General features: G+C 51.1%; 1 protein-coding gene across 2 annotated transcripts in view; it reads right to left on the minus strand.

The window, feature by feature from the left end:
• Window positions 1-2,765: 2,765 nt before the first annotated feature.
• FAT2 (FAT atypical cadherin 2) overlaps window positions 2,766-23,399 on the minus strand; it is a 56,468-nt gene continuing 35,834 nt past the window's right edge. For both annotated transcript variants that reach the window (XM_038150408.1, XM_038150407.1), the window contains exons 11-24: window positions 22,213-22,409; window positions 21,431-21,584; window positions 20,539-20,772; window positions 19,357-19,746; window positions 18,353-18,567; window positions 17,663-17,800; window positions 16,746-16,889; window positions 16,300-16,497; window positions 14,373-15,180; window positions 13,479-13,624; window positions 9,925-10,366; window positions 7,331-7,484; window positions 5,147-5,739; window positions 2,766-4,360 (exon numbers count right to left, since the gene is read on the minus strand). In XM_038150408.1, the coding sequence (XP_038006336.1) occupies window positions 3,828-4,360; window positions 5,147-5,739; window positions 7,331-7,484; window positions 9,925-10,366; window positions 13,479-13,624; window positions 14,373-15,180; window positions 16,300-16,497; window positions 16,746-16,889; window positions 17,663-17,800; window positions 18,353-18,567; window positions 19,357-19,746; window positions 20,539-20,772; window positions 21,431-21,584; window positions 22,213-22,409 (4,346 nt within the window). In that variant the 3' untranslated portion in view covers window positions 2,766-3,827. The remainder of the gene's footprint in view (window positions 4,361-5,146; window positions 5,740-7,330; window positions 7,485-9,924; window positions 10,367-13,478; window positions 13,625-14,372; window positions 15,181-16,299; window positions 16,498-16,745; window positions 16,890-17,662; window positions 17,801-18,352; window positions 18,568-19,356; window positions 19,747-20,538; window positions 20,773-21,430; window positions 21,585-22,212; window positions 22,410-23,399) is intronic.

Consider the following 23,399-nt stretch of genomic DNA (forward strand, 5'->3'; position numbering starts at 1 on the left):
GTGCTCCTGTTGCTTCTTTTGTCGTGGCTGGTGCATGCCTGGTGGGGATGGTCCTGTGGTGCTGCTGCTTTCCTTTCTCTGAGCGCCCAGCTTCCTCCCTAGAGAGTTTCCTCACCTTTCTACTGGATTTCTACTTTTTTAAGACAAGGGAGCAAATGCATCCTCCGCAGGACAGGTCGAACTCCTGCCTGCTAACACAGCATCTCCCAAATGCCAGCTCTCTCCGGAGAGCCTTCATCCCTCATCCCACTGCAGCCATGTCTCCCTGGGGGTGGGCAAAGGCTGCTGGTGGTGGGAAAGGAGGCTGAGTACAGCACCAGTGGGCTGTGTTCCCATCTTTGGTGGAGGGTGAGGTTTGCAGTTATTTTCGGTGTTTGACCGGGTTCTGTGAGGGGAAGGCTGAGTGGAGCAGTGTCCCTGCAGCCTGCCTCTCCCTGGGTGTCTGCACTGTGCCCCTTTGCTGGCAGTTCTGGGTGCCACGTGCCGGTACATGGACCCATGGCCAGGTGTGGGGTGGGTCTGTGCCACGTCTCTGCCCCTTTCCAGCCCCTCTGCTGCTCCCTGCATCTCTTGGGGCTCACCCTGTCTCGTCCAAGGCTGTGCTGGGGAAGGTTTGGGCTTGGTCAGGAGCAGAGCAAAGCTTTAACTCCAATCCTCCCTCTGGAGGGCACCATGGGGATAGAGAGGAAGCACCCAGGGCTGGAAAGGGGCTCCAGGGCACGACCCAGGCGGGACAAGTGCAATATTCATGTCCATCTCTGTGTGCTGACCCCAGTGTGGCCCTTGGGGTTGGGTTTGAGTCAGAACTGCCAAGCAGAGGAGGGAGTGCTGTGAGGAGCAGGGGATGTGTGATGCTTCCCCTTGCTCTGCTAGTAGTGCACTCGAAGAAGGCTGGCCATATTTGAGGGACAGCTGTGTGCCAAGGCATGTCCCTGGCCTGGCTCTGGGCACCCAAATTCACTTTGCAAGCAGCAGTGAAGACCTCATTTCCAAGGGGGCTGGGATATCACAGAAGCATTAAATGGGTTTTGCAGCTCTTCCCTTTTACTGGGGTGAGCAGGGGTGTTTGAAGATGGGGCAGCTTGTGCTGGTGGCACGTGGTGTGAAGGGCTCTGCTGAGCCAGGGGTCAACGATGGACACGAAAACTTGACACTTGTGTATCGTAGGCTGCTCAGTAACCAAGAAACTTGTCTGTGTAAATATAGCAATGGTCACGTCCATGTCTCGTGCCTATGGATATTGTCAGTGTACAGCACAGGTGCCTGCCCAGCGGGAGAGCTGGCGCTGCACCTGAATCATGTATCTTACTTTAATCAATAAATATGATCTATTTTTTATGTGTAAAGGCTTTGGGGGTGTGAAGTGTGCGTTTTTCTTCCAAAAGAAGTGAGCAGGAGATATGGAGCCCAGCAGCCACCCAGGATCCCATCCTGTGCTGCTCCCACCCCCACACAGCACACATGATTTCCCCTCCTAGTGAGTGTTTCAAATAAAAGTATTCCAGCTTTGCTGCTTGGAAAATTTAACTTTTCTTTTGACCTCATTTGTGCAAGTAGGTTGTGGGCAGAGCTCCTGGGCTTGTAGGGCTGAGCTTTTCTCTGCCTCACCAAAGCTGGGCCTTGGTTTCTCATCTTCCCATTTATGCCAAAAGTGGAGCTGCAGCTGAAAAAAAGAGCCTGGCATGTGAAAAAAGATGGGGGATGCTGAGCTGCTGCAGATCCACCCTAGAGATCAAAGGAGCAAAAGTCAGCCCACACTGGGAGACTGCCAGCACTGCTGCAGCTCAGCTTATCCTCACTGCTGAATAATTCATGCCATTGCAGTGTGTCATTACAGGGCTGTTGGGAAATCAGTGCTATAAAAAGTTCATCTTCAAAAACTCTGGCAGATTTTTTTCCTTAAACTAGGAGGCTTTTGCAGGCTGATGGGGACTGTGGATCTGAGGTCACCTGAATGACAGGACAGGAGGGATGGCTGAGCACAGGCACTCCTGGTGCTTCAGGGTATTTCTGACTCTGGCGAGTCACCATGGTGGGATCCACAGCCATCCTTTCTTAGGGATGAGCATTGCAGGGCTGTCCCCATCCCATGAAATGGCTTTACTGAGGCTGCTCCTTCCCAGGTGCCATGTAGAGGGGCTTCATCTCAAGTTGCCTTTGCCCTTCCCTGTGTTGTGACCACTGGCCAAAGCAAGCCTGGGGAGTTAAAGTCTGAAGGAAAACATCACTGCTATTTCTGCTGCTTCTGCTGCTGGAAAGAACCATTTGTGTAGTGCCTGTTGCTGAGACAGCTCAAAATTAAATGTCCTCAAAGTACAGAAATACTCTATTCTAGGATGATGTTCAGAGGGATTTACCAAGCAGAGTAAAACCAACTAGATAAAAGAGGTCTAATCTAGGCAGGGACTGCTTTCTGCTGAGCAGAGCTGGTGAAAAAGTTTTATGGAGAAGTGCATGAGAGCTTTGAGAGGTAAAACAGGTGGTGTTTGGGATGCAAATCAAAGGCTTCAATTTGGGTCCTTTCTACCCCTTTACTCCTGACCTAAGAGACACAGGAGGCTCATGGTTTCCCAAAGCAAGACACGGTACTGTGGGTCTGTCTGCCTCATCCCTCTGGCACATACAGGATCCTCAAAAAAGTGTTCAACTTGCTGTGTTGGTACTTCTCTGAAAGCTTCTGGTGCCCAAACTAAGCTGTTATTCCCTTGCCTGAAGCTAGGCAAGGATGTCCTATTTATTTACAAGAGAATCCCTGAGATACTGAATAAAATCATAATAGTAAAAAAATCCAAACTCTTTTAATACTTTCCAAAATTCAACAACAAAAAAAAGTTACATCAACCAACCAACCAATGAAAACCTCTCACGAAGAAACAATACATGTCCAAGCACAAGGACAAACAGACAAACCCATGCTCAGCAGCCTCTGTGCCCCTCTCTGGTCAGAGATTCCAGGCAGTGTTGGCCAGTCTTTCTGGGATACAGCACGGGGTGTGCAGCTGCATCAGTGTGGGACGGTGACAGCCATGGGGACAAGGCTATGCACACAATCAGGGCAGGGAATCCCTTACTCGTGCGCACACAGCCCAGCTGGGCAGCCTGGTTTGAGTCTGTGGGCGGTTCCTGCTGTAACAAACCTTGTTGCTTGGTTTTTCTACAGAAATTGACTTTTTTTTTTTTTCTTCTTTTTTTTTTAATTCCCTTGGACTTCTTTTAGCCAGTCAGGGATGTGCTGGTGGGACCAGCTGCATTCCCTCTTCTCTCTCCCCGTGTCAGGGAGCAGACGTGAAGAGGGTTTGCACCAGCTGATCCATTCCACGAACAAACTGTTGGCTTGATGCAAGCCCTTGGAGCCAGAGCTGGGAGCAGGGAGCCTCTGTACCCCACAAGGGGCACTGCCAGGCTGTGTATTGCTAATCCTTCCACAGCTTTCTCCACCATGACCGCTGCCATACCTGCAGTGCTTGCCCTCCTCCTCATCCTCCCTGTGGCCAGGAAGCCTGGGGTGGGAGGAGGTAGCATGCTGTGGTCCTACATGGTGTTGGAGGCAGTTCCCTTGGTGAGGAGGCAGGTTAGTCTTTGGCATCCCAGGAGCATCCTCCGTGTCCCAGCAGTGGCTGGAGCATTTCCCCTCCATCTGCAGCAGGAGCACCGTGGAGGGCAGTGAGGGGAAAGATCCAGCCAAAATTACAACCCAGCCACGCAGGGGGGGACGCTGCAAGCTGAGAGGGTCACACACAAGCTGCCCTTCAGCAGCGTGTGCCAGCCCCCTGCGCTCTGTTCTGCATGGAAACGGGCTTCTCTCCTCATCCCACGAGCAAGCCCCGCTAGAACATCACCTCCTCGCAGCTCCCGTAGTCACTCTCCACCATGTCGGAACCCTCGTAGTTGGGCGGCGGCAGCGGCTGGGCTCGGATGCTGGGCTGGTGGCCCAGCTCGCAGTCGGCGTAGGAGGGCTGGGCCACGCTCAGGCGCATGCTGACCCTCTTGTAGCCCGGCTCGGGCTGGAACGGGACCCCCTCGCCCTGCACCAGCTGCGCTGGGTAGTAGCTGATGGCCGTGTACTCGTTCTGGCACTGCGATGCTCCCACGTCCACGGGGCCCAGGGGCAGGAAGTCCTCCAGGTTCTGGTTGCTGTAGCGGGGTGGGATGGGGGCTCGCTTGTTGCTCTGGTCCAGCGGGAAGGGGAAGCCCCCGTAGAGGGCGACCGGCTCCGTGTCTGCCGGGGGAGGGGGCGGCGGCGGGAGAGGAGGGTGAGAGGAGGAGGCAGGGGGGCCCTGGATGATCTCGTAGTGGGAATATTCCTGGACATCTGATGACAGGTACCGGGGCGGCCAGTAGGTCGTTTCTGCTGGGTAGACTGGAACAGAAGAAAGTCGTGTTAGCTGCAGCTCTAGCGGCTAGTGCCTCTCTCTTGCCCTCCTGCCAATTCCCTCTGTAGGCTCTGAGCCTGTAGGAGATGTGGCAGACTAGGGAGGAGAGGAGATGTGGGGATAGGGAAGATGTAGCTGCTAATTTGGGGATTGTGGGGACCTGAGATCACCCCTGGCTGTGCTGAGGCTGTGTCCCCACCAGGCTACAGATATCCACTACTCCAGCACCCAAAAGACACACTTCATCATTATGTTTGGATGCAACAAACTCATGGTTTGAAGGGCTTGGGGCAGTGATGCCCTGGATCACTCCTTTTCCCTACAGTTACTCTTGTGAGGAACTCCTTCCTGCATGGAGTAACCATGCTGTCCAGAGCCATTCAAGGTGTTTAGCTGAGAATGTGATCCCTCTGCCCAGGAGCACTGATGCGAATGTCTTCACCATAACTCCTACTGACTTTTAGGATCTTAATTTTTTTTCCCAGTTTTTCTCTTTTACAGGCTTTTTTGACCCAGGATCACAGCCCGCTGTGCATTAATAGTTTCCCTGCTGACTGCGTACAAAACCAAGCAGGTTAAAGCAGAAAACTGGGATGTAGTGGTGAACCAGGAGGAAAGAGCCAATGAAGACCCTATAGCAGGGCTGGGGCAGCATTTGCCCCTACTTTCCTTTGCTTTAGCCAACACCATTTTCCCCCCACGTTTGCAAACCTCAGATCCACTTCCCAAGGGAAAGAGGCATGTGTAAGCAAGCAAAAGCTGTGGCTACTGACCCATCTCTTCTCTGGCCCAGGTGCACTTGATGAAGGACTCGTTGTCGGAGTTGGACGGGGGTGCAGCGGGGGGCAGGTTGGGGGCCACGCTGCACACGATGGTGCCCCGGTGCTTCGGGGCGTTGGCCGAGTTGAAGGTGACAAACTCAGGGGTGCCGGTGGCTTTGCGCTGCTCGGGCGTGGCCCGGTCCAGGTTGTTGTGCGCCGCGTCGCTGAGGATGTTGAGCTCGATGGGGGGCACGGGCTGGGTGCCCACGCCCACGCTCTTGGAGAACTCGCTCTTGGAGAGCAGGTCGGGGTCCTCGCGGGCCACCGGCTTGTGCGCCTTGGCGCGGTGGCGGCAGCGCTTGCGCACCAGCACGAAGGCCGCGGCCAGGATGGCCGCCCCCAGCACGCCGGCCGCGATCTCCGCGATCTCCTCGGGGCCCAGCGCCCACTGCGTGGGCACGATGGCGGGGGTGATGATGGGCTGGGTGCAGTAGTCCCCCTGGTAATCCGACGGGCAGATGCAGTACACGGAGCCCTGGCTGCTCACGCAGCGCCCGGCGTTGCGGCACGGGTTGTCTTGGCACTCCTCTGCCAGCTTCTCACACCTGAGGGGAGAAAGGGATGGAGACGCCCCCTGTCAGTCTGGGATGCACCAGAACTGCCTCTTCCTGGTCAGGCTCTGGCTTACACCGCCCAAGGATGCTCTGTCCTGGTCTGCTCTCCTTCCCTTGCTGGATTCTTGCTACCTGCTTATCCTGGCAGAGGATCCTTGAGTATAAAATGATGTATGCCCAAATTAAAATGGGGGGCCTTCTGCCTCAGAGGAGTGCTTAGAATTCTAGGGCTAACACTGCACAGAGAGATGCTCCCATCCTGTTAAATTAGGAAGCCCAGGGTCAGTGTGAGGTGTGTTAACCTCTAATGAAGTCCCCCATGTCCTCCAAGCTCTGTGGAGCCTCTGGATGGCCTGTGGACATCTTCAGGTTGCAGCAAACATTTGGGAAAAGACTACCACGTGAGGTGGTGATGGACACTCTTGTTGGAGAGGCTTTTTGACATTTTATGGAGCATCTGCAGAACTGAGATGGAATTTCTGATTCTCTGTCCTGCTCCACCCCACACACAACCTAAATGTTTGCCAACAGTACAGGAGACCTTTCCTTCCAACAGCAATGACATCCCCATGCTTGGGGGAATATACAGTGCTTTAGTGGCTTTCCTTCCCTTTTTTTGTTCTCATCACTGAACAAACTCTGTGAGGTTTGCACTGCTCTTTTAGTCAGTGATTTAGGATGTGTGAACTGGTGTGTGCCACATGCACCCACAGGCTCTGGCTGATGTCAGGTATCACACTGCCACCTAATGCTCAGCTACAGGCTTTTATTCCAAGAGCTGAGCAGTTAATTTCTGCCTTTGCCTTGACCCACAGGACCAGTGTCCACCCTGGCTACATGGGCAAGGCAGAAGGATGAACTGGGTGTGATGCTGTTTGAGCCTGTGCTCAAACCCTGGGAATCTCTGACCAGGCTGGGCTGGAGGCAAGGTGGAGGTCTTGGAGGGGCTGCTGGGCTGGGGTGGTAATGCCCACTGTCTTGAGCTGGGATTTGAATTGGATGAATCACAGCTGAGAGCTGGGACAGAGATTTCTTTTGCACGAACCCCGTAGAGCTGGTCCCAGACAGAAGCAATCCCTTTAGCACCCTGCAGGGTGGGTGTTCAGGCTGCTGAAGCAGGGGGCACCTCACAGCTCTGCCAGGCAGGTTCCCCCAGCCTCAGGACACCCTCCTGCCACCCAGGGCAGTGTCTGCCTGTACCCTGCTGCCAGCCCCCCCATCACAGCCAAGGTGTTCCCCTTACTGCTGAACTCAGCTCCTGTCACAGGGAGCAGCAGTGTGTGTCAGCAGCACTGTGTCCCATCACGGAGAGGCTCTGCACTGCCCCACAGCACCTGCAGGCACCAAAGCCAAAGAGATGTTTCTGTTTTCCCTCCCGCTCAGAGGCGCAATGGCCACACGATGGCAGAGTTATCTGTGCTCAGCTCTGCCCTCCAGCACCTCCCGGCTGCAGCGCTCAGGTGCCTGCAGTTTGCAATGAATCCCCGAGTGTGTGGATCTGGTGAGCTCCAGAAAGGAGCGATGCTCATGTTCTCGGCCCATCATGGGACGTCACCTGTCCCAAAGCCTCCCCAGGCCTTACCTTTCTCCCAGGTACCAGTCAGGGCAGTGGCAGGAGTAGCCAGTGGCTGAGAGGGTGCACGTTCCCCCATGCAGGCAGGGCTTGGACTCGCAGGGACTGTCCCCAAGCTCACAGTGCTCACCAGAGAACAGCCCGGGGCAGATGCAGGTGTAACCTGGAGAGGGTGAGAGTGAACATATCCGTGTGGAGAAATGGGCAAGAATAGGGAGGAGCAGAGCTTGGTGCTGATGGCCCCCACAGGGGGCTCATACAGCTACCCAGCGGCAGGAATTTGCTGCTGCAGCAGGTGCTGTGGGACACCCAGGCCATCCCTGGAGGCCTGGTGGGTTCATTACAGGATCTGCTGTGGTTGCTGGAGGCTGAGTGACCACTCTGGGGCAACACAGTGGCACTAGGGAGCTGTTTGAGCAAGAAGTCAAGCCTGTCCTCTCCTGACACAGATCAGAGGTGCAGTCAGGGCATAGCTTTATTGCACGGAGAAGCTGAGGGACAGATCTGGGATAAAGGAAGGGGAACTTGGCTGGCTGGTTCACAGTTTCTGACTCTGTTCACTGCAATCCCCTGTAATTTGCTGTTCTCAGGAGTCTTTGGTCCTGTGAGTTCTCGTGGTATGAGCTGCCTGTCTCAACATGCCGAGTTTCTCCTGCTTGCAGGAGATGTCTGCTCACAGAGAGAGAGAAACCCAGCACAGGCAGGCACTCGGAGGGGGCTCCTGCTGTTTGTGCTTTTGGCTGCTGTTTAGCATAGCCCTAAGCATGGGAATGTCCCTGGCTGTGCTGAGCTCCTGCTCGTCGCCTGGCTGGTGCTGCTGTGAGGGAAATTCAGAGTTTCCACCTTGCAGCACACTTGAAAAGTCTTTGCTACTCATCCACAAGTTGAACAACTTTAGAGTGCTTTAGAGCACGGGGCAAACAACCTGGGCCTGTTCCCACATGTGTGTCAGTGGCTGTACCAGAAGGACGTGTTGACACTGGTGCAGCAGGTGCTGGACATTGCCCACAGGGCTGTGTGTGCCCAAACACATGTCCTGGATGTGGGGCTCACTCGTGTTTGTGGTCCTGGGGTGGTGCTGGGCTGGCCTGGGTCCTCTCCCCACAGCTGTGTTCTCACAGGGCCACGTGGCTCCCCAGGCTCGCTCCCAGGCGAGTCCCTGCCTGCGCTGTAATCCCACGCCTGAGATCCCTGGGCACAGCTCGGCATGAACTCCTGCTGCCTGCCCGGGGTCCCCAGGACTGAGCCCATGGCACTCAGGGAAGCAGGATAACCTCACAAATAAACATCTCTTGGGCAACCCCTTCCCTGCAGCAGTGCCCTGCCTGGGGCCATGTCCCACAGGCTCTTTCGTGGCCACCTGGGCCATTTGCAGGAGACATTGTTAATCCTGGAAGGAAACTATGGGAAAGGTGCTGGATGATCATTAGGTTATTACTGAGGGAGTGATTTTTCACCTCCCCCTCCCACTGTAATCTCTCTGCAACCAAAGCAGGGGATGCCTTGACTTAGAGCAGAGATGTGTTTTCCCCTCATGGGCTTTGAGCCCCTTCCAGCCCAGCCAGGGAAGTTTTCTGTGCAGAGGGTACTGAAGGCTGGGGTGTGAGTGCCAGCCAGACTAACTGTTCTGTACATTCACACCTGGTGTCAAACAAGTTCACCTGAACCAGGCAGCTGCTGAGTCGACAGGGCTGGGAATCTTGTTCCCAGAGGCAGCGGGCAGGGCAGGAGAAGGTGGTGCCTCCTCTGTCCTCACTTGCTCACTGGGCAGGGTGTGCTTTGGCAAGGGCCCCAGAGAGCTGCAGGAGCAGCTTCTGCCCCACACAGCAGCGTGGGAAGCGCCCCACTGCCCCTCGGAGGGCCGAGGCACAGGCAGTACCCATCCCACAGACAGGGTGTTACGGGGTGCACCCTGCCGTGCTGGCAGCTGCAATGAGCTGTAGGGCAGTGACACACGGCTGGACATCACTGGGAGCAGCTCCTCTGCTCACAGCCCCTGTCCCTGGGGTACAGCTCACTGCAAGGAGTCCCTCTGATGGCAGGAACGGGGCAGCAGGGACGCTGCCTGGGGCAGAGCCTGTATCAAACCTCTTTTGGGTGTGTGCACCCCACGTTAGCCTGGGACTCTTGGATTTGAGCTTACGGCTTTCCCATATCCCTTTGCATAGCCCTGGGGAGTCGCTCACTGCAGTGGGAAGAGACCAAGATCTTGGCTTGTTTCTGCCCAGATACCATCACCACATGATCCCATCTTGCCTGATTCCAGCCTTGTTAACAGCTCCTTAAGCAAAAAGGATGCAGAGGGGTGGGTGGAATCTCTATATGCATTTGAGTTTTTTGGCAACACTCTGCTCTCCTATGTCATGCACACTCCTTAGAAACACCTTCCTGCCCTCTGGGCCCGTGGTCCACTGGTGAGAGCCAGGATGATGATCTCACACCCTGCAGCTGCTGCTGCACTGAGTCACCTGAGGTCCCCTGGGACAGAGGATCTCTGCTTCCCCTCTGGAATAGCCCCTCCACAGGGATAATAAAGTTGTTGCATCTTTCCCCCCCTCACTGCTTACTGCTCTCCCACAGCTCTGAGCGGGATGCTCACATACCTCCTGCGTGAGTTTCGGAGCACATCCCGTTGTTGAGGCAGGGGTTGCTGCTGCAGGCACCGGTGGGGGAGCAGCACTGCCTTATCCCCACCTGCTCCAGGACTTCCTTTGACTGCCCTTTCCCTGGAAGGAGAACCACTTCTCTGCCGTTGACTGCAACCACGTCCAGGCAGCCCCTGAACCCCCGTGTGACCCTCTGGGACTGCAGCGACTGCCGGAGGCCCCCAAAAAGCAGGTCTCGTCTGCCCTGGGATCCAGCACAGGTCCCTGGCAGCTGGAGAGAGGCGTTGCCCAGGCCGTCGATGAGCAGGCGGACGGAAGTGTTCTTCACCTCCAGGAACACCGAGTGCCACTCGCCGTCGCTCACAAACCGTGAGGAGGAGAGGTTCCCTGAGGAGCTCCCCTGGCAGCTGTAGCCAAGGTGAGGCACTCCATTAACCATCTGTAAAACACAGAATCACAGGTAGCTGTCACACAGGTGTCTGCTGTTTATGAAGGGTTCCAACATTTCTCCTGCTGCTTGTTCCCCTCTCTCCTGGCCTTCACACTGACAGTTGAGATTAACTCCTGATTTTCTGATTTCAAGAAGTACCAAATGCAGCCCCTTCCACCTTTTTTAACCTATGTCTGGATCAACTCAGTGACTGCAACTCCTTCATTTTGCACAACACCTTCACCTCTCTGTCACAATTTCACCTGTGGTCCTTCCTGGCAGCCTGTAACCCGCAGGCAAAGAGGGAAGCCCATCTTTCCATGTAACAGAGCCATGGGGTCATACAGCTACTGCTGCAGCTGCTTGCCCTTTCTCCCACCTTCCCGAGCCTGATCAGAGCCCTGGCATTCAGACTATCCGTAAGTGCACCACCAGTCACAGATGGACTCTTGTTCTGGGCCACGTGGCTTTTGTTCTGTTCTCACTGTCTCATTGGTGGTGGGGAAGGTGCTGGAGCACTTGCCACTTTGGCAGGGGTGAGGGTGGTGAAAGAGTCTTATTGAGGAGAAGCACTGGCAGCTTTCTCTGGAGGAAAAAGCAGGACTTGGGAGGCAGAGAAAGGAATTACTGTTGTACCCATGCAGGAAAACCAGGCCAAAGTTACTGATATGTGCTGCAATCCAATCCTTGATCTCCAGCAGACTGGAGAGAGACAAGGTACTGAGCTGCTGAAAGTGAACCACACCAAGGTCCTCTGCATTAAACTGGGACATCAGGAATTCCTATTTCTGGCTCAATATTCATTTTTTAAAGTCATATAGGACAGAGAAAGGAAAAGTTAGCTGTGTTGTTTCAGGGTGAAGTCAGGGTTAAACCCCTTTTTCACCTTTATCTCCCCAGTGCTTTGTTGATAAAACCTCTCTCTCACAGAAGCCGAGAGCCTGTGGAACAGGAGAAAAGAGATGGAATAAAGTGTTGGTGAGAAACCTGCAGAGCCTGCTATGTAACATCAAACAATTCAACCCAGGCAGGAGAGATGTCCATGGGGGACATTAGACACAGTGAGGAGGGTTTGATTCTTGGAAGGAGTTAGAAGAGCAGGAATGATATGGGCTACACTGACTCTAGAGAAACCCCCACACAATATGAAGGGGCCACTCTGCAGCAGAGCAGGACAACAGCTAACTCTTAGAGAAGCCCACAGTATAAATAAATACCAGTGGGAGGAGAAAGCAACTGCTGAAGGAAGAAAGAACAAGAAGCAGCTGGCACATGGCGTGGAAGGGCCTCAGGGCAACACGTGTGTAAATCCCTTTGCACAATTGGCAAGCACACCAGAGAACTTTGTCACTTTACTTCATCTGCAGGAACATGATTTCTCTTCAGATGGGTCTGTAGATTTGGCTTATCAATTTCTGGGGCTGGGAGACAGATGAGAACTCGATTCCCTGGAGCAAGAACTGACACACTGCCAAGCCTTTCCCAGCTTGCCTGGTCTGCCATCCTCTTCCTGTAACCTATTTCTGAACATCAGGAGAGCTTAGAGACTGGAAAAGTGATGATATACATGCTCTTGGGAGAGCTCATCCTCTTAATCAAATCTACAAACCATCACTTATGGTCCTTTCAAGGCTTTGGCTCTTTTCTGGAGTATTTCATTCTACTTTTAAATCTTTTAAAATCTTGAGTTTAAAATCTTGAGGGATTCCTTCATATTTATCAGGCCAGGTGGTTTAGAAACCTTTTTATCCCTAAGACAGTGCCAATAAAGTGAGTCAGGAAAGAAATGATTCACAGGCATTTTATGGAGGAGGCTTTATGAATGTTTCCTATTGAAAAGATTGTGGAGACAAGCTTAGGCACAGGACATCATGGGCTCACTTAAACTCCAACTCCAGCCTTTTCTCCCTTGACTCCCTGTGCTGGTCTGGATCAGTGGAGTTTCTTGCCATCTTGTACTTCCTGAGCACCACCTAAAGTGCTGGTTTCCTTCTGATGAGCTCTTTGGTAACTCTCCTTCCCAGAGAGGAGGTAGAAAGCATGAGACCCGTCATGAGAAGTTTTTCACACTGGCCCTTTACAGTTCAGCCTAAAGTCACTCTCAGAGATGGGTACAGAACACATGGATGGTATTTCCCTGCTCCTGCTCTTCAGGAGTGATGGCTGTGGCAGCAGGAGCTTGAAATGTGTGCAAAAGGCATGTGCGTGGGGGTTGGCTGCTGTGCAGCTCCCTGTCTGAGTGGGTCTTTCGTAACTGTGGAAAGATGGAACAACAGGAAGATGGGGTTGTGAAACCATGAGAAGGGATGGGGAAATCCAAGAACAGGATGAACACTTCCAGGTAGGTTATAGAGTGTAGATCTCAATGTGATCAGTCTCAAGGACAAATCTCTGTAAGCTGGTAAGCATGTCCTGTGATCTTAGTCTCCAGTTAGTCTGAATTCAGTTGATGAGGAATATACAAAACAGCTTTTCTTTAGTCATCTGCTGCTTTCCTTCTGTTGCCAAATGGAAGAGTGAGATGATCTTTGAATGCTTTGGTAAGTTCAGAGTTCAGTTGAAGGGGAGAGAGTAATCAGAATGAAATATTCCTGTCTCTGCAGGTGTCTAAAATAGTGAAACCATCTGAAGAAAGTGGTTGAAAAGAGGGGTGTATGTGCGAAAAATACAATTTTGGATTCCTGTTCTGTCTCTTCTGTCCATTATTGTAAAGGACCTTTAATTTGAGGTATGGGAGAAAGTTTGCCCTTTGCTAAAGTAGAAACAAACTGGTTTGTGGACAACTCCACCTGATAAATTCTTTGTCCTGAGAGGTGAGATGCAAGAGAGGAATGAAGAAACAAGAATGAAGATGATGTAGACCTGCTATGGGTGTCTGATGACTTCACCAGAAGTCACACCAGAGACCAACACATGCACTTACATGTATAGAGGACGATTTCCCATTGTGGTTGCAGCAATTGCCAAACTGTGCTTGGCTCTCATTTGGTCTTCCCAAGTCTTGCATTTCACAAATTACTAAGGGTACATAATTTTGCATATTCTTTCTGTGATTCCCTTCCCCGAGAGAGTGAAGTTTTTGTAGCTGTGGAGAGAAATCCCCCTGCACTGCCATACCCACCTCCAGAGTGGCGTGGTCGGTCCCGTTGGCGTGGAACACGACTGCGTGATGCTGGTGGGTCTTGAGGCGAAAGTGCATGTGCCAGGAGCCAACTTGGGAGTGCTGGTACCAAATGTAGCTGTGCCCCCCAAACCTCACAGCTGTTCCTGAAAGGAGAATGAAAGAAAGGTCTCATCTTTGTGACACTTTGAGGCTATGGACTGTATCAAGCCTTGCCCCTTTTGCTAGCCTGGTGCCACAACTTGTCCAGGAGCAGCCCCATCCACAGCAACCCACAGATCCCTGCACTGCATCTCCCACAGTCCCACTGGGAGCTCCCAGTATTTCTTCTAGGCACTCAAGTATGAAGCAACCCTGAAATATCAGCCTGGCTGGTATTTCTGTCCTTCAAGGTGCGCCCAGCAAGCTCTGCAACACCCTTGAATTTCTCCATCCTTAGCAAGTTTTTATATTATTCTGTGGTATCCCCTTACATTCCTGCCCTTGTGTCACTGCTCCCTCCAAGTATTTCTTGAAGTATACTAGAGCCAGTAAAACAAATATATTTTATTTGTCTTTCCTCAAATTTATCAGTTACTCTCTGCTTTGCCAGGTCCAGGATCAACACATGAGATAAAAAACTCTGATCACTGACCTTCATTTCCTGCTAAGTATGAGTGGCTTTTCCCAATCAGAGAGACAGATGTTGCTGTTATTAAATGCTACAGAAGACCAATTTTAAAGAATAGACTATATGATACTTTCAGACTCCAAAGTCTTTGAAGTCGTGGGCAGAACTGTTCATCACTGGACAACCTAATTCCACGGAAAATCCAGGTGCTCTATAATGTACTGAAGGAGAACACAACATGCCCAGGTTTATAGGGTCAGACACTGCCAGGAAGGATTGCTCACCATTGCATGAGCAGATCTGCTCCAAGCTGTGCCGTGGGGTGAGGACGCTGAGCCGGGCAGTGCTGTACGTGGACATCATGCCTGGGTCCAGCTGGATGGTCTCCTTGCAGACACGGTGGGCACAGTCTGACCCGTGACAGGGCACATGGATGGCTTTCTTCATCCGGAGCCCGACGAGCTGGTCCATCTCCCCAGCTGACCCAGTGAGCTTGCTGGCCAGCACCCGCGGCTCGTACAAGGAGCCGTGTGGCTCTCCGACAGCCAGGAGCAGATCCACTCCATCAGAGGAGGCTGCAGGCTGCAGGCTGGCCATGTGGATGTTCTGGCGCCGGGTGACAAGGATGTTGCCCAGAAATCTCTGCAGGTTGCGCCAGTGGTCCCCCACAAACTCCTCGGGGGAGAGGTGTCGGAAGTGCAGCACCACGGCCTTGTCCAAGGCCTCCTGAGTGAAGCACCACACGTGGACGCTGACGCTCGTGGTGGCTGTGAACGTCCCGTCACTCACTGTCACGTTCAGAAGGTAGTGGCCATGGGGGAGCTTGTCCCCAGCAATGATCTTCCCATCTGCAGCCCCAACAGAGAAGAGACCTTCCTTGGGCACCTGTGCCACCAGAGTGTACACCAGCGTGTCGTGGGGGTCCCGGTCCGTGGCGTGGATCTTGCCCAGAACGCCGCCTCGGAAGGCCTCCTCATTGGTGGTGATGAATATTTCCAGGGGAAGGGCTGAGGGGGCGTATTGGCTCTGCTCAGTCACTTGGATATTTATAAATGCAGATGAGGAGAGGGGAGGGATGCCGCTGTCGGAGACCTGGCAGGGAAAAGAGAAGGATCTGTTACAGCCACACGCTGACTTACTGTCACCTCACCTGACTGGTGAGGTCTTGCAAAGGAGAGTGCCTTTCAGGGAGCAGTGAGTGGAAGCTCTCAGGCAGCAAGTTGGGAGTGAAGAAGGAATGGGAAAACTTGGCAGCAGTGTTGGAGTTCTGCCTGGAGAAAGCCCTAGGGAAAGGGCAGCATCCCTTCCTTAGGGAAGGATGGAGGAGACTGATGAGGCCTTGGAGACTTGGAGGCATTCTGCTAGTGGTGGGGTCATGCTCACTCCCCTGTGCATTCAGCAGAGCTGAGGCACCTCTGAGTGGCTCTGAGTTCCTGAGGGTTAATAATTTTTTCTGATGTTGCCAGTCTTTGTGGTTCCACGTGTAACTGAGTGCATGGTGATGTAAAGCAGTTACACACATCAACACATTCGCTCACCTTCCAGGCTCTTTAAGCCCCTGTCCCACCTCTGACAATGTCTGTCTAGCATTGAGTCAAGGAACCTCAAACAGAAAAATGTGAATAATCAGATTATGGGATAAATTTCTCCCTAATGGTAAGCAGTTAGAGGTTGAGGTTTGTAATATAATAGTACCCAGCTTTTACAACAACTGCCATTACTGAAGAAGTATGTACTTTACATGTTATTATCCTTTTGTTTGTAATGGACTATCCCTACTGATAACACTGAAAAATAATGAATTCATTTTGCAACAATAGAAATCCTTTTTGAAGAGGAACTGAAACCACTTCTTAAATGACAGGGATAATTAGAGAAAGCTTGTAGGACCAGATCCAGGTCTTACTTTAAATAGGAATTCACTAGAATGATTATGGGGAAAGCATCTGTCTAAGGAAACTGCTGACAGAGTATTGTTCATGATCATATTATCTGATTTTATCAACACAGAAGCTGGCCCCCTGCTTCTTGTGGGCAGACTGTGTGGAGAAATGAGCTCTGCAGCTGGCTCCAAGCTGCAAAATTTGTGCCTGGATTGGATTTCTTCAAAGCCAGAGATGTTTTCGTTCAGCTGGGCCATGCTAATCGCATTTTATTGCTACATAAGCTGGCTGGGGAATTCAGACACCAGGACAGTAACACAGACTCTACCTGGACTTGCAATAGGTACTGTTCTTTCACTCTCCTGTTCAGGACAGACGATGTCACCAGCAGACCATTTTGGGTAACTTCAAAGGCTTTCCCATCATTGCCCTGGGTGATCTGGAACGAGTAGGGTGGTCCATTTTCTGGAGAGTCTCTGTCACTCATAATCAGCTCCAGGACACTTGTCCCCACGGGAGCATTCTCCTGAAATGAGGAAAGACTCTATTGGAGGAAGGTAAGCAAAGAGAAATGGCCCAGGAGAACCTACAGTGCCCCAGGAGCTGCTGGATCAGGAACAGGAAAACAAATCCCACCCCTGCCCTAGAATACACAGAGCACAAAGCAGCAATGTCATTCATCACTGTCTCCCCACTTCACTCCAACAGCAGCCTAGGAATGAGTTCCTCAGTGCAAAGAGAGGGATGGGGAGAGCAAACTGTCTCATGGCTTACCTGCACCACCACACTGTAGTTGAGCTGGAAGAAGCGAGGAGGGTTGTCATTGACATCGGACACATGGACGTGCACAGGAACATCACTGAACTGAGCAGGGTGGCCGTTGTCCGTGGCTCGAACTGTCAGCGAATAACTGGGGATCTGGAGGATTTGTCGTGCAGGATTACTTGGAGAAATGGCAGAATGGTGGCTTTTCCACATCACAGTTTTATTCTGCTGCAGCTTGTTGAAATGCCTGAGGCCATGCACCACGGCCACAACAGCTTTGCCTTTGGCTAAGGCTCTCCATCCACAAATCTCACCCAAAGCTCATTACTAAACTAAATCAGCCTCACAACAGTTGCAGAAAAGAGAAACAATTTGGCAAAGATGGATGAAATTAAACTGGGCAAACACCTGTTGTTTTAGATTTAAGCTGAACTATAAGAAACCAACCAGGTTGAGCTCCTGTCCCTGTGCAGGACATCCCAAGAATTCCACCATGTGCCTCAGAGGGTTGTCCAAAAGCTTCTGAACTCTGACAGGCTGAGATAAGCTGCTGCTCTTTTATGAATGAGAGATTGTCCAGGTGACCTTTCTCCTCCCCACACCTGTTTTCTCTAATGCTCTGATGCAGAGAAGCAGAACCCAACCCTGTGGAAGGTGTCCCTGCCTATGGAAGGGGTAGGAACTAGGTGATCCTCAAAGTCCCTTCCAATCCAAACCATTTTATGATTCTATACTGCCTTCCCTAAAGCCCAGCCTTCCTACTGCAGTATCTGTATGTGTAGAAAACAAATTAATGCTTTGTCTTCTACCTACAATATTATGAGTAAATAATTCAGAAAACAGGAGGTAGCTGAGTAAGCTGTTCTCCCTCAGTCTTTTGGGGCACATCTGTTTCAGCCTTTCCATTCTCATTTTCCTGAACTCACCTCCTCCCTGTCCAGATGCTTGGCAATGCTGATCTGCCCACTTTTGGGTTGAATGGCAAAGTGTCCCAGTGGGTTCCCCTCCACGATGGAATATGTGATCTGATTGTTCATGGACCCATCCAAGTCATCAGCTGACACCTGTTTGGAGAAAAAGAAACCAAAACTCTGCTAGGACCTTTGGGCCAAAAAGGACATGGCATGGAGAAATGGGACCACTTTGCCATTTAAGGGGTACTGGTTTGAGCTTGCCTCAGATGAGGAGGGGGAAAGGAAGGTGGTTCAAATAAGCGTCATCCAAAAGATTTTTTCAAGACAATATAGTTTCCTCAGCTTTCTCCTAGTTCCTTTCCCGACTTTCCTGCCCAGAGGAGCCTCTGCCTTCCCCAGGTCACAAGGGCATTGTCCTTTCTCAGGTATTTTTGTTTTCTTGGGATGTTCTCAAAGATCCTAAGCCCACCCTCAATTTTCACTTAAAGGTGTCTTATAAGGCAAAGTGTTCTTCATGTCTGTGGAGTTTCAGGAATTCTGCCAATCATCCTTTTTAATAGTCATGCTTTAATCTAAGATGCTGAATGTCACAAGCCCACTGAGGTCACTGTGTCCAAGGAAAAGAAAAGCGCACAAGAGGAAGGAAGCACAAATAGCACAAGTAAGGAAGAGGTGAAGACAGCTGGCGTGGTTCAGTCATACCGTGAGGATGATCTCTCCAATGGCAGCATCCTCCCGAATGTCAGTGAAGTAGGGATCCTGGATGAACTCTGGTGCGTGGTCATTAATGTCAGTTATGTTGATCACCACCATGGTCACATCGCTGAGAGAGGCTGAGCCCTTCCTCGTGCCCTCAATGGACAGGTAATACTCGTGACTCGCTTCGAAGTCCAGGCTCCCATTGATGTATAATGCACCTGCATTGAGAGATGGGGAGGAAAGGACAGAAAATACTTCAAACGAATGGCACATGAGGTTTCTTGGAATACTGCAGATATGTCAAGGCAACTGCCAAACTGCCAGCTGAAACAGTGTAGTTGACCTAACTTTGACCCCCTTGATGTGGAAGAATTAGCAAGAGCCTTGTGACCAGAGAGGCTGAGGAGCCATTGATGAGGATGTCACAGCTGAGGGCAGAAGGCCATTGCTGACGCAGCCAAGGGCTCGTTTCAGGGAGTTAACGTTGGCCTTCTGATAACAGCTCTTATCACATCTCTGTGCAAACAGAATAGGGCTTTATCTGGCTGGTAATCATGGCTCAACACCTGCCCATGGTTAGGGTGCTATTATCCATGCTCATTGAGTGCTACTCAATAAAGCCGCCTGTTGCCTTGGGCTGCAGGTTCCTCATGGCATCTTGATGGAAAGACTTTTTACATGAAAACACTTTCTCCTGAATTTTGAAGTGGGAAAATTTCCTCATCCTGTTCTCCACGTATCTCTCATTCACATGGACCTGTCTCAGGTCTCAGACACACAGGAGGAATCTTTCCATTGATTTCAGTAAGATTTGGATCACTCCTTAAGTGATCTGGATGGCAAAATTTGAAGTAGAAAAGAAGACTGTATTCCCTACCCTTGTGATGTGTAAAGACAGATCTAAGCAGAAGTGCGAGCCAAACGGGGAACAACCAGAGAGGATGCACACAAAGACATCCTTTGATGTTGGATCATCCTGGACCTGCTCGGGCACAAGATCATTTTACCTGTGTTTGAGTTGAGCTGAAATTTCCCGTGGTCATTGCCGTTCACAATTTCATACTTGATCTCTGTGTTTTCTGTGTTGTCCCTCGTCAGGACTGACAAGTTGAGGACCTCAGTACCAACAGCCACATCTTCCTTCACCATGGCCACGTACTCAGGGGCCAGGAAAACAGGCAGGTACTCATTGAGATCCACAACAGAGACCGTGACAGTGCCGAGGGAAGAGAGGGGCTGCGGGGTGCCCCGGTCGGTGGCACAGACTGTCAGCTCAAAGGCTGAGTGCTGGGAATCCTTCAGAGGCTTTTCCAGCCGGATCACCCCGGTGGTTTCCTCAATTGAAAAGTGTCCATTGGCAGAGTCAGACAGAGAATAGACCACCTCAGCGTTCAGACCTGCAAGGGAAACAGAAAGGCTGCAGTAATTAATGGGTAGGGATGCTGCTGGGTTTATTTATTTACAATGCATTAGGACTATATGAACAGAATGATCTTCAATTCCCAGGGAACATGGAGGCTGTATGACCATCATATGAACATTGAGTGTGCCCCAGCCCATCTGCAGGTTAATCATCTAGCCAGCCCTCACCATTATCCACCAGTGTCAGCTGTCTGCATTTACTAGTGTCCCCCATTTTTAATTACCTTGTTTTCAAAGGTAATTTCTATTCATGTCTGCTTCCAAAGAAGATAAATATGATCTTTCTTCTCTAAATTCAGCCTCTGCTGGAGAAGTTTAGTGAAAGTTCCCTTCTTAGGAGCCTTACCTATACTTCTGAGAATCTCTGTGTCTCCAGGAGGACCTCTCCATCCATATTACCTACCTCACCCATATCCAAAACTCCTTTTTTCCTTTATTACACTCATTCTCAGGCCCCACCTTTGAACAAGTTTCTGTCCAGTTTGGATCCCTGTGTCACAGTTTGTGCTGTGTATCACGGCCACAGTTACTGAGCACATTCTCACAGAAGGTCTGCATGTTTCTACAGACACTGTGCTCCCAACAGGGTCACAGAAGTGCTGATGCCAGCCCAGGAGTCAAGAACATGTCAGCGATGAGATCCAGCCACATCTTCGCCAAGATTCAATCATCCAAGCCCATTGCTGTAGCACTTCCCTAGGTTTCAAAGGCTTCTACTCAGAATGAAAGATGAACTCTACCAACACATAAATCCCATTCTGACTCACCTTCATCAAGGTCCCTGGCAGCAACCACAGCGATGGGCGTCTTAGTTGTGGTGTTATCAAAGACGGCCACGGCGCAGTGGCTGGGGAAGAACCTTGGTGCATTGTCATTGGTGTCCTCAATGATGAGTGTCACATCAGCCTGGCACGAACGGCCCCCGCCATCAGTGGCTTTGGCTACGAGGTGGTACGTGGGCTTCTGCTCACGGTCCAGGGGTGCAGATGTGGTCAGCTCCCCTGTGGGAAAGAACAGCAGGTGGTCGTGTCTCCAGCAATCACAGCCGCAGCCTACAAGACCTCAGAGGGTTCAGCTGTTTTCCTGGATGAACCGTGGGAGACAATAATTGAGCTAATAGCGGTGATGTGTCCACGCCACATTGCTCAGGGCTATCCTCGGATCACTGCCAGCCAGGGCCCTGGCAAGGCTTTGCATGGGCAGTCCTGCAAGTTCAGCTGAACTTCATCCAAGGGATGCCATCATGGGATAAAACTGTTCATAAATAAATTGTACTTCTAAACTACACTGCACTGAGATTTCTGCTTTCTGAACCCAAGTGATCTCTAGAACGATCATCCAGTATGGGTAAATACACTGACCAAGACACAAGAAGAGGTGTTTTGGGATTTAGAACTTGTGTCTTTGGCTCAAGCCGAATACTTGCTGCTATTTCCTCCTTGAAACCTGGCTGCTAGCAATGGTGTCTGCTCTTCATTTTAACAGAACAGAGCAAACAAGATGATGTAGAACTCCCTCTCCTCTATGCTGCGGCCATTCCTTCCCAGCTTGGGACAGGTGGAATAAACAGCTCCTTGTGTTGGTTAAGAGGAGGTAAGTGTGGAGCTTGCATTTCTCAGGGCTGGGTGAGGAAGAGGAGAGAAGCAGCCCTGCTCTCACCTGTGTGCGGGCCCAACCGGAACTCCTCCGCGCCGGGGCCGTGCAGGCTGTAGGTTATCTGGGCATTGCTGCCCACGTCGGGGTCGCTCGCTGATATCTTCAAAATTAAAAGACCCGGCCCAGCATCTTCAGAGACTCTCCCAGTGTAGAGTATCTGGCCAGCACAGAAGAAATCATTGGCATCTGAGCCGTCTCCAAAATACCTCCACCCCATATGGAGGGAGAGCAGGCCCACAGAAGCTTCACAGAGGATAAATCCTGTGTTTTATAGGGGAACACAATGTGCCTCCCATTCCTGGCTGCTGGGGTGTGGACTGGGACAAGTGAGCTCATTTCACACAAGCCTTTGAATCTCCTTTGGGAAGTAACCACCTCTGTTCGTTCTCACCACGGGTGACGTCCACACCAGCGATCAGCTCTCGACAGCAACAAACCTCCTGGTGGGAATCTCCCAGCTTAGCAGGATATAAAACTCAGTAATTTACATGCCCCTTCCCAGGAGGCTTCCTGGCATTGTTTATCTCCAAAAATTACTCTTCATAATGCTTAGGCTCTCACTTGCTGCTGGCAAACATGCTTGGAGGCTAGATTTAATATTCTTGCTTGACATGCTGCTTAATTAAAATTGTTAAGCATAATCAAAGCAACAGGATCGTGTGAGAAGAATTATGACAAGCCAAATCCTTTAACATGCTCTGCCTGTTCTTTCTTCTTCTCTATTGTGTTCTTTCCCTCCCAGGATCTCCCTTTATGCCCCTAATGTCCCAGAACAGATGTCTTACCTGGCCACATTCAGGGCTGTTGTCATTGATATCCAGTACAAAAATTTCCACTTCGGTGGTGGCCTGAAATTTCCCATCAGAAGCCATAACCTTGAGGAGATATTTCTCTGTATCTTCTCTGTCCAGAGGCTTCTTGGAAGAAATTGTCCATTCACCCTCAATTTGATCAACTGTGAACTGTCCCAGTACGTCTCCTTCTAGAAGGGAGCAGGAAGCAAGTAAAAAAGGCATTTACTAAGGGCTGAAAATCAGAAGGAATAAGGAAACGGAATACAAGTGTGTCCACTGATGGTTCCTTCCTTAGGAGACCTGGAGGACCTGGATGCTCCTAAAGGTCTTTTCCAACCCAAATGATTCCTTGACTCTGACTCACACTGGTGATGCAGAAAGGGCACTGGGGGCACATCCAGCAGGTGAGGAGCTTTTGGTCAACCTCACTGCACAGCTGGGAAATACCCTGCACATTTTAGTTACTCCCTGTCTGCACATTACAGTGAGAGAAGGAAACAACTGATTGCAGAAAAGTCAGTAATGTTCAGCAGATGTGCATATTCATTGCCTCAAAACCACATTGTCTCACCTTCCCAAAGCCTGTCAGTCTTTTTTGTGCATGTTCCTAAAGGGATCCGAGAGTTGTAAACACCCTGCAGACATGGTTTGGATCTTACTGTTATGGTACCGTGTACTTCCTCTAACCTGTAGAGGTATTTAACATATAGCTTTGTTTTCTAGGACTACTTTTTGTTTCTGTAAGAGCCAAATGATGAGAGACAGGTAAATCCAGACTAGGCAGGCTCTCTGGTCCACCAGATTCATGCTGCTCCTACTGTTGTTACACATGTTTGATTTTAAATGGGCTGGATGCTGCCACGGGAGAATCCCTCTCTCCTGGGAAGGAGCTGGTGCTCTCTGCTGACCCAGGAGGAAGCACGACAGGCAGTGGGAGTCAGGGAAGAGAGCTGGCTGTGGAGTCTGCTCGAGTTGGACTCTGAAGGGACTCACACAGTGGGATAAATTAAATTCACTCCCTTTCTGCTTTCCTTTGGGCTGCAGGGATGAGGTTGTGGAGGCACAATGGCACCTGTACCAGCTCGTCTTCTGATGCTGGGAAACACCAGCCCATGCCCAGATTTAGTTTCTGTGTGTTTGAAATCAATGTGGACAGGGGGAAGCTGGGCTCTGTGTTC

Source organism: Motacilla alba, chromosome 13 (genome assembly GCF_015832195.1).
Source record: "Motacilla alba alba isolate MOTALB_02 chromosome 13, Motacilla_alba_V1.0_pri, whole genome shotgun sequence".
NCBI classification, from domain to species: domain Eukaryota; kingdom Metazoa; phylum Chordata; class Aves; order Passeriformes; family Motacillidae; genus Motacilla; species Motacilla alba.